The 11,591-nt window shown below is 39.0% G+C and overlaps 1 protein-coding gene across 1 annotated transcript; it reads left to right on the top strand.

Moving 5' to 3' along the window:
• Positions 1–5,774: 5,774 nt before the first annotated feature.
• LOC103449146 (translocase of chloroplast 159, chloroplastic) lies at positions 5,775–10,592 on the top strand. Its single transcript, XM_008388433.4, has one exon. The coding sequence runs from the start codon at positions 5,945–5,947 to the stop codon at positions 10,367–10,369; it is 4,425 nt and encodes a 1,474-aa protein (XP_008386655.1). The 5' UTR covers positions 5,775–5,944; the 3' UTR covers positions 10,370–10,592.
• The last annotated feature ends 999 nt before the right edge of the window (positions 10,593–11,591 follow it).

Here is an 11,591-nt window from a genome sequence, read left to right as displayed (position 1 = left end):
GCATGCAACTAGTGCACTTTGCAAGTTGGATTTGGTACATTTCTAAGTTATTGTCTCCTCATATGTTAGGCAACTTGTTCATGATTATCGAATTGAAACTTAACGGTGAATGATGGAGGACTCATCATCTGTAAAGAGCCGAGCAGCGTTCCATGCGTATTATTCAAGATGTTGGCGGGATTATGGAAGAGCATAGCAGTCGCCCAATATTTGTTGATTCCCGTTTCCATGTTGTAGCACATTTTAAATAGCAATCCACAGTTGATATAGTTATTATTCTGTGAATTATATATATTTATGAGTATGAGAGGTTTTTCAGTGTGTCCAGAACACGGGGTGAAATAATACATGTTATTATACAATTCAAGTGTTCCTTTATTATATAATGACATGTGGTGTTCCGCTCTGTATTCTGGGCACACTAAAAGTCTCTCAGCGAGTCGTCGATCCTTTGACTCCCCAATAATTGAAAACGTTGTGGATTAGGGAAAGGATTAGGTTAATTGAATATGTGGTTGGTAATACTTCTTAGGGGAATGTTTGAAAAAGACCAACCACAAGGACCTTAGAAAGTGGGCAAGGAATCACGCAGTTTTGATCATGGACATAGGTTTTTGTTTCTGGTGATTAGCTTTAATCATTGGCAAAAGGCAATCTCGTGTGCCTCACCAAATATCTAATTGCTACTTGCTTCCACATAGTCGAATCGTACTCTCCATTTTCAAGCCTTGACTAGCATCGGAGAGAATCGAACTATGTTGTGAAGTGAGATGACGACCCCTTTGACAGTCATTTCGTAAAAGAGTATATAGGAAAAAGGATTAATGAAAACAAAATACTAAACAAAGTGAGAGTGAGATTAAGTCGAATCTTACTCTTCGTTATCATATATTCCTCATTTTTCTCATGTACTTTCCCTCCATCTCTAACACAAGAATGAAGTCCAAAAATTATAAACCAAATGTTTATGAAATGGACCTAATGAGTTAGCTCGTATTAAGTTTCATACGATGTGCAATTAGAGTAAGTGTAGCTCAATCAACAAATAAGTCATAATTGTCTTTGTGCGTGCTCGCTTTCTGAATTAGAGCTTACACTATGTTTGGATGAAGAAATTTAAGATTACTAAGGAATTTTAAAATGACGGAAATTGAAATGAAGGGGTTTTATTTTCTAAAATTTGTGAATTTTGTTGTTTGGTTAACTTAAAAGAACAGTGGAATTGAAAACGGAATTTGTTAATTTTAAACTCTCAATCATAGAAATTGGGAAATGACACCTATTTACATGGAATTTAAACTTGGAAATTGGAGGCCCCAAATTCCAAGTTTTTTTTCCACGCAAAAATTCTAAATTTCTATGTTATAAATCCAAACAAGGGAATTGGTGCATGTCAATTTATAAATTCTGACTTTTATCCAAATTCCAAGTTTATTTCCCTCATTCAAACATAGTGTTAAGGATTTAGCTGTTCTGAATCGTTCTTTGGTTATTACAAGTTTTTCCATAATCCTTTCTTGCATCTCTTTTCTGGTTTCATTTGTGGAAATTTTCAAGTCGACGGGCCGATGGCCCACTCTAACAACACCGATATTATCCTCACTTTACCACCCGTCCAATCCTCAGGTGTGGGGTTTTATTACAAAAGATCTCAGTGTTAGTTAGCGTGGTGTAATTCTATTTAAAGTACTCTTCTCCCTCTGTTCGATGTGGGACAAATGGTGGTTCCAACACTCCTCCGCACGTGAGACCCCATTTTATCGGTCACACGTGGAAATCCACATCAGCAACCACGTGAAGCCAATGAGGGTTCACCCATCGCGCAGGGCCAAACAGGGATCCACCCAATCACGTGGCAACTTTGGCCTACGTGGACATCGCGCGATGCCAAAGGGGACCCACCTAATAACATGGTAGTAAGGGCCCATCTCCTGGCTCTGATACCATGTGGAATTTTTCAGGTCGACGAGCCGAGGGCCAACTCTAACAACACCGATAATGTCCCCACTTTACCACCTGCCCAATCCTCAGGTGTGAGGTTTTATCACCAAATGTCTCAGTGTTAGTTAGAGTGGTGTAATTCTATTTAAAGTACTCTTCTCTTCTCCCTCTATCTGATGTGGGACAAATGGGGGTTCCAACACCATTCGTAAGCTTTGGATTATAGGAGCTTGTCCATATTCGAGACATTTTGTTTTTACCTTACTATTGTATTGTTGATTTTCTGTTTTTGTAGGTCTTGACTTCGTCCCCCGCTTGTATTTCTCTCTTTTATTTTCTTTCACTATTTTTATTAATGAAAAGGGGGTGGAGATGGGACGGGCGGGAGTTTTTTGATGTAAAGGTCCTCACCCATTTAGAAAGGGGTAGGTGTCTCGCACACAACCATTGCTGAATAGTTAATCTCGCCTAATCTTTGTCCATTTCACTTTTAACAAAGTCATAATTGTGTTTTATATTACAATATTCTATCCACAATTTACCAACAATAATCGATTGCATATCAAACTTGTCATTCATATGATTCGAACTTGAAAATTTTCAACTTACAAGTGGAGAGGAATATACTAAACTATAAGTGGTATACTAAACTATAAGTGGTTCTAGTAGCAATAAGTTAGGTGAACATGAACTAATAGTATCTATCATAAGCAAACGATATTTAACTTGTTGCACAAACACATCGTTATTATATTGTCACATTGTGTTACAAGCAAACGCGTTCAGGTTATAACATGCATATTTATTTATAAATGTATCCTAAATCGATGACATATTAACCATATATCCACCCATATTGTCACATTCATAGAACTTTGTCATTTACATTCATGACCCTACTCTTAAGATGGGTTCCTTAGATTAGGCCGAGGAAGGGGCAATCAGGCTTAACAACTTGCCTATTTATTTTTATAAGTCCGCACTCAACCAATGTTGCCCACCAACTCCTAGCCTAAACCAATCAACTCAGGGACTCACATGGCTTGTACAAAAAATAGAAAGATAAAAGTTCTCTAATACATTGAGTTCAACTTGATATAAAGAGTATTTTCTCATTACGATTATCACTTTAATATCGTTTTGTTACATACGATTGTCAATGTTTGGTGGCATTAGTCATTGGCTGATACCGTCACGTCGTATTACATATGTTATCGATTAATATGACTTGACCTTTGGTAGTGTAGAAATTAAGCATTGGATCAATGTAGAAGGTGCCGTATGTGTGATAAATCAAAACCCTAAATCTAGTAGGCACAGAGTTAGGGCCATCCATTTGTAGATGAGGAATAAGAGGGAGCAAATGATAACACGTAGAGACCAAGAAACAACAAAACGCCCGATCTTATTATATTATCCCAAACTCTTATCTTTCAAATGCAAACAAACAAAGCGCAATATTTGACAATTACTTGTTACCTTTCGGCATAGATTTTTTCAATCCTTTGGGTAGGGGATGGATGGATTTGAAATGGAGATGTTGAAGACTTACTAGAAATTTCACGGCTGATGTTGTGTAACACTAACATGTATGAATGAGCAACTGACGGTAAAAAATGGCAACATACTACATAATGATGGCTAAACATTTACTTAATCTTTGTAATTACATTAACATATATTACCTACAATTTTTTAAGAGAAAAAAATACCACATCATATTTCACATGATCAACCCAATATTTTTCTGAACTTAATATTTTTTTTAAAAACATTAATTTCATACTTTTTCATCAAATTGAGTGTCATAAATTAGCAAACACCAACAACAATGTGATAAAATTTGACCATAGAAAGCAAAATGACACATTTTAAAATAAGAGTGGTACTGTCCACGTATCCCTTTCAAGTTTTTGCTGTTGGATCTAATGAATTAAAGAACATCAAATATTAAAAATTAACAAATGGTGTATGAGAGGTAAAAATAGATGTGTAGATAAAACCATCATAAAATAAATGATAAGTCATTTTTTGATTAAAAAATATATTCATGGGACATTACTAAATCAGGCTTGTATCATATGAAAAAGATTTACTATGTAAAGATCATAGATCATCTTTAAATTTAGACTGATCAAAATTAAATATTAACAATGTAAAGATGATATATTCGTGACATAATGACAACTAAAAATTTTATAAAATAACCATTGTGGCCAATTTCCAAAAAATGGCAGCAAATGATGATTTATTTTTTATTTTTTCATACAATGATATTCTAATATAAGAGGATGACATATCTTATTGGGGATGAATTTGGCTAGGCCGGATTATGAGTAAACTACTAATTAGGTATCGACTGAGATTATGATAAAACACTAACTATGTATCAAATTTAACAAAATATAATTCGTTCTCACCATTTATGTGAGTCGCAGGGCCGGCCTGAGAATTTGGGGGTCCTAGGCAAGCTTTCGAAGTGGGGGCCCTAAAGTTATCTAATATCCGATTCTTTGTATATTGATTTATATAAAAAAGAATTCGCTAAATACATAAAAAATTATATTTTCATATCAAATATCATTAAAAATTAATATAAAAAGACTATAAATATACAAACATTACTTAAATATTACACGGCTCACGTTTTTAGACGTAAATATACTAAATGTTTGTAGTCAAGAGTCTAAGATTGAGAGTGAAGAACAATAAAACTTGATGATCAAGAGAGTAAAATACAATAAAACTTGATTGACGAGTATAATAAATTCAATAATGCCAATTGTTTCTCTTGTGTGTGTTTTTTTTTTGTCTAAAATCAACATCACACTAACGAATTGAATATTAAAATAAGTCATTGAATAAAAAGTTATTGAAAAGCAAAATATAAATTTAATGTTTTGATTACCTTAAAGTACAATCTTTAAGACCATATGATAAATAATTTAAACATTCAATAGAAATGGAGAGAATGAGAAGTTGAAAGAAAAAAAAAGATTGCAAAGGGACTTGAGTTTTATAACTTTATATGCATTTGGACAAATGAATTGATAGTAAATTTGAAAAACAAGAAAAATCAAGAGATTGAAAGGCAGCTCCGCACCCCAAAGAAAAATGAAGCCGAACATTTCTACTGCACTAACAAATGAATTATGATATTTCTTACTTTTTTGTATTAATATGTTAATTACGGGATATAAATTTTTTTTGAAGGCCCCTCCGAAGTGGGGACCCTAGGCAGGCGCCTACTTGAGCTACCCTCAAAGTTAACTTTGGTGATTCGAACTTAAAATCTTTATATAAAAGTAAAGATGAATACACTAAATTTCTTTCATTAAAATGATCATCATGACCAATTTCTAAAACAAAAATTGGCAACAAATGACAATTTTATTTTTATACAACCATATTCAATTATAAGAGGATGAGATATTTTGTTGGGAGAGGGATTTGGCCATGCCAGATCATAAGTAAACTACTAACTAAGTATTAAACTTAACACTAATATAATACGTTCTCATCATTCATATGAGTCAATCTAAAACATTTTATTTACCAGTATAAATGAATACTGCTAGATTTTTTTTCTTCGTTAAAATGATCACGGATTCACGGTGGCCAATTTCTAAAACAAACTCTGGCAGCAAATGATAATTACAAAACAATAGATTTTTTTTCTTCGTTAAAATGATCATTGTGGCCAATTTCTAAAACAAAATCTGGCAGCAAATGATGATTAAAAAATAATAATAAAAAAAAAAACAACAACAAATGAGAGAAAAATCTTGGGAGAAAGGACAATTTAGTAAATTTAAAAGTGGTGCGAACATCGGACGGAACTCCCACGCCCAGTCCTCCCTCTCTCTACAAACAAGGAACTTGGGAGTCCCGAAACCCTCCTCTTCTAAAACCTTATCTCCTCCCCCACACTCCCTCCCTTCATTTCCACAAAACCCAAATCCCAAAAACCCTTCAACTTCCACCTCACAGCCAGCAGCCTCCGATGGAGTCCAAGCTTTCTGCTTCCGAGGAGCAGGCTCAGCACCTCTCAAACGCACCAGGTTCTTCCTTTTTTTCTTCGCAGTACTCTGATATCGATGATTCATCGAAAATCCATGTTTCCGAAATTGATAACGACGAGAAATTTAGCGGGGTTGGTGGCCGTGGTGACGGTGGCGGGTCGGAGACTGAGGAGGGGTTTGTGAGTGGGGAGGAGGATTTTGTTTCCGAGAGGGCGTTTGTGAGAGGCGCTGGAGGCGGAGAAACCGTGGTGGTTGGGGGTGGTGCGGGAGAGGAGGGGGATTCCGGTGTTAAGTTTGTTAACTCGTCGGAATTCTTCTATCCGACGAGTAGGCTGCGGCCGGTTGCCAAGGTTTCGGTGGATGACGACGAGGAGGAGGAGGATACCAGGGAAGAAGGGGTTAGGGATTTGAAGAGTTTAGAGGGTGGGGGTTCTAACGGTGTCGTTTGGGGGGATAGTGGGATGGGGAAGAGTGAAATTTTGGGTGAAGTGGTCACGGAAAATGGTGTTAGTGGTGGTGAAGTTGATAACGTAGTTGAGAATTCGAAATTGGTTGAGGGTTTAGGCTCGGTGGTCGAGGAAACCCCGGCAGTGGAGAAGCCGGTGGAGGTGGCTGAAGTAGATGATAAGGAGGCTGTAGATAAGTTTGTTGAAGTTGAAGAGAATGTTATGGAAATTACTAGTGGAGGTGACTCAATTGTGCAGGATATACATGCCAATTTGTCACAGACAGGAGCAGCTGTTGTCGTTGGTGATGTAGAGACGATTGAGGAATCTGAAATAAAAGGCTTGATGGTTGATAAAGGTGTGAGTTTGGATAATGGTTTTGATCAAATTAGCCGGGAGGTGGCTGAAGTAGATGATAAGGAGGTTGTAGAGCAGCATAAGGATGAGGATGTTTTCAATGATGAGACAGAAGTTGTGAGAGAGAGTAAAGAAAATGGCGTGGTGGGGGATCGGCCAGCTGATGATAAGTTTGTTGAAGTTGAAGAGAACGGTGTGGAAATTACAACCGGAGGTGACTCAATTGTGCAGGATATACATGCCAATTTGTCACAGACAGGAGCAGCTATTGTCGTTGGTGATGTAGAGATGATTGAGGAATCTGAAATAAAAGGCTTAGTGGTTGAAGAAGGTGTGAGTTTGGATAATGTTTTTGATCAAATTAGCCGTGAGACCAAAGAACCAAATGACTCGGAGTCAGTGGCTGTGGAATATTTGCCTGACAGAGCGGTTGTTCCTGAGTCTGGGAATGTGGAACTTGATGGAGAGAAAGCTGTTGTTGCTGCTAGTGCGGATGAAGTTGATCTCGAGAAGAGGCCAGAAAGGGAGGATGGACTGAAATCTGATTCCGAAACCAGAGAGAAAGGGATGGCGAGGGAATTAGGTGCTGATGTGGTTCCAGATGACAATCTATTGGTTGGGGATGGAGCTGAAATGGAAACTGTGAACGTTGTTTCTGGTTTAGCAGAACAAGAACCAGAGACTGAGGCAAAACTGGGTAACAGTGACTTGAGTGTACATGATCAAGTGCATGGATTGAGAGCGGCTGTCCCTGGAAAATATGTGGCACCTGAGTTTCTGGATTCAAGTTCTAATAGCCGAGAAGTAAAGCTAGATGAGGAAGTTGAGGAGAAGCATTCCCCTGATGAAGTTGGCATTGAATCTGTGGGTCCAAATTCCATTTCAAACCGAGAGATAAGAGTCGAAACTGATGATGGTGATGGCAATAAGGATCTTCAAGATGATGATGATAATGATCTTCAAGATGATGATCAGGATCTTCAAGATGATGAAGGTGAGAATGAAGGTTCAGTTACAGATGCGAACAATGAAGGTATGATTTTTGGAAGCTCTGAAGCTGCTAAACAGTTTTTGGAAGAGTTGGAGCGAGGATCAGGTGCTGGCTCTTACTCAGGTGCTGAGAGTTATCATGATCATTCACAGAGAATTGATGGCCAGATTGTTACGGATTCGGATGAAGAAGTGGACACTGATGAGGAAGGGGGCGGAAAAGAGTTATTTGATTCAGCTGCGTTGGCAGCTCTTTTGAAAGCAGCAACAGGTGCTTCCTCAGATGGTGGCAATGTTACATTTACCACCCCAGATGGATCCAGGCTTTTCTCTGTTGAGCGTCCTGCTGGGTTGGGGTCCTCAATTCGGTCGTTGAAACCTGCTTCACGACCAAACAACTCGAACCTTATGACATCTTCCAATGCCACAGTTGGGGGAGGTTCTGAGAACTTGAGCGAAGAAGAGAGAGCGAAGCTCGAAAAGTTTCAGCAGATAAGGGTTAAGTTCTTGAGGCTTGTTCAGAGATTAGGTGTTTCTACAGAAGAGTCAGTGCCAAGACAGGTTCTATACCGCCTAGCTCTCGTGTCAGGGAGGCAAAACAGTCAAGAATTTAGCCTCGAAGCTGCAAAGATGACCGCTCTCCAGCTTGAAGCAGAGGAGAAAGATGATTTGGACTTCTCCTTGAACATATTGGTTCTTGGGAAAGCAGGTGTTGGGAAGAGTGCCACTATAAATTCTATTTTCGGTGCAGAAGTTACCCCAATTAATGCTTTTGGACCTGGAACAACTACTGTGAAAAAAATTGTTGGAGTGGTGGATGGAGTCAAGATTAAGGTGTTTGATACACCAGGTCTGAAATCTGCTGCAATGGAACAGGGCATAAATCGCAAAATTTTATCTTCTGTGCAGAGGCATATGAAAAAATCCCCCCCAGATATTGTCCTCTATGTGGATCGGATGGACTCCCGAGGTAGGGATCTAAGTGATGTCCTATTGTTAAGATCAATCACTAATGCCTTTGGTCCTTCAATTTGGCGAAGCACCATAGTTACTCTGACTCACAGCTCTTCTGCTCCTCCTGATGGACCATCAGGCTCCCCGCTGAATTATGAGATGTTTCGTAGTCAGCGGGAACAAATCATGCAGCAGACGATTGGACAAGCTGTTGGTGACCTAAGGTTTATGAATCCTAGTATGATGAGTCCAATATCTCTTGTAGAGAACCACCCGTCTTGTCGGAAGAGAGATAATCAGAAAGTGCTCCCTAATGGTGTAGCTTGGAGATCCCATCTATTGCTCTTGTGCTACTCTATGAAGATCTTGTCTGATGCGTCTAATCTCTCAAAACCTCAGGAATCATTTGATCACCGTAAGCTCTTTGGTTTGCGTTCCCGTTCGGCTCCTCTTCCATACTTGTTGTCTTGGCTGTTGCAATCTCGTCCGCACCCAAAACTTGCTACCGATCAAGGTGGTGAGAATGCTGATTCAGACATTGACTTGGCTGACTTGTCTGATTCTGATCAAGAGGAAGAAGAGGATGAGTATGATCAGCTTCCGTCATTTAAGCCCCTCAAGAAGGCCCAGATTGCTAAGCTTAGTAGAGAGCAGAGGAAAGCGTACGCTGAGGAGTATGATTATAGGGTTAAGCTCCTCCAGAAAAAGATGTGGAAAGAAGAGTTGAGAAGGATGAAGGAAATGAAGAAGAAGGGCAAGGTAAGTGAAGAGGAGTATGGTTATTTGGGTGAAGAGGATCCAGAAAACGGTGCTCCAGCAGCTGTGCCGGTTGCATTACCTGATATGGTTTTGCCGCCTTCTTTTGATGGTGAAAATCCAGCTCACAGGTACCGGTTCCTGGAGCCGACTTCTCAGTTCACGGCAAGGCCAGTGTTGGACCCCCAAGGCTGGGACCATGACTGTGGGTACGATGGTGTCAACCTTGAACATAGTCTGGCCATTGCTAATTCTTTTCCAGCAGCTGTTGCTGTTCAGCTTACAAAGGATAAGAAAGAGTTCAATCTCCATTTAGATTCCTCGGTTGGTGCTAAGCACGGGGAGAACTGGTCGAGTATGCTAGGGTTTGACATTCAGAACATTGGAAAGCAACTTGCATACATTGTGCGAGGAGACACCAAAGTCAAGACCTCCAAGAGGTTCAAGAATGCTGCTGGAGTATCTGTGACATTTCTGGGAGAAAATGTGTCCACTGGACTCAAAGTTGAACAACAGTATGCGGTTGGCAAGCGTCTGGTATTGGTGAGTAGTACTGGTACTGTCCGATCTCAGGGCGAGTCAGCATATGGAGCAAACTTGGAGGTGCGGCTGAGGGAGGCAGATTTTCCAATTGGCCAGGATCAATCCTCATTGGGTCTGTCTCTAGTGCGGTGGAGGGGTGACTTGGCCCTGGGGGCAAATTTCCAGTCCCAGTTTTCCCTCGGGCGAAACTACAAGATGGCTGTTCGTGCAGGGTTGAACAACAAGCGCAGTGGACAGATCTCAATCAGAACCAGCAGCTCCGAACAACTACAACTTGCTCTTATTGCTGTGATTCCAGTCGTCAAGGCTATCTACAACAGCATCCAGCCCGGAGCCAGTGAGAACTACTCCATCTACTAAAGATACGTCCTATTCATTTTGTCATCTGTTTCCATTATGTTATATTTATGAGGTCGATGTCTTGATCTTTTGTCGAATAAAGTTGAGATTGCGAGATGAGTTGTGTCGAAAATGCCATGGAACCTAGAGAGGGAGTTTATTCGATGAGACGTTGCTGTTAGAATCTCAGATTATGTACTAATGATTCGTAGTTAATGAGAAGTTTTTAGTTTATTCAGTTTTACCGTTACTCCAGAACAAGCTTTAGAACCTTTCTGCAATTGATGGGATAAATCTTTGTGATATCTTTGCACATACACATTTGCTTCCCTGACTGCTCGGCGTTTTTGTTCCATGGCTGCTCATACGAGTAATGAATCGCATTTTTTTGGTCAAATTTGTTTTCGTTTTAAGTAGAATTATTGTTAGAGCAAAAGTTCTTCCGTTTAATTTTCTTTTCGTGAAAGAATTAACGTGTTGAGAAAGCCTCATTTCTACTTAATTTTTCTGTATCTTTGATCTAGTAAGGTAGATTGGTTTAGGGTTTAAAGTATCTCTTGTATTCGATTTATTTAAAGTGCGCCGCTTTAGACTTGATTGTTAAAAACCAACAAGAAGACTGTTAATGAACTACGTAAAACACAAAAAATATTAAAAGGATCCTCGCCAGATCTTTTCCTGCTGGGGGATTCCGTGATCGTGGTTGTTCATCGTACATCGTGCAGTCAGTTTTCGTTAAGTACTATTTATATTTAATTTTAAATTTTAAATTTCAAATGATTTCTGACTGCACGATGTACGATGAACAACTACGATCACAAAATCCTCTGGAAAAAGATCCAGCGTGGATCCTTGGGCCAAAAAATACACTACAAAACGCTGAATAGAAATCTTTAAAAACGACATTTTTTTTCTCACAAAATGTATTTGCTTCTAGTCATGGCATCTAAAGTTTTGTATTCAATCCTACTAAATTTAGTCTACAAATTCAACCGTCTAAAACACCATAAGAAACAGAGTATTTCCAGTTTCTTTTCTCTTCTTGGTATTCAATCCTACTAAATTTAGTCTACAAATTCAACCGTCTAAAACACCATAAGAAACAGAGTATTTCCAGTCTCTTTCTCTTCTTGGTTTTTACGCAAATAACTTTCTAGTTCGAAGGTGGACGTCTTGCAAAGAGATTATCTCAAGATCGGAGAATAGCGTTTCTTGCATTTTGGCTATGTTGCACGCTCAACCT

The sequence above is a fragment of the Malus domestica genome, chromosome 11 (genome assembly GCF_042453785.1).
Source record: "Malus domestica chromosome 11, GDT2T_hap1".
NCBI lineage: Eukaryota > Viridiplantae > Streptophyta > Magnoliopsida > Rosales > Rosaceae > Malus > Malus domestica.
This window is presented reverse-complemented; position numbering and strand designations above follow the sequence as displayed.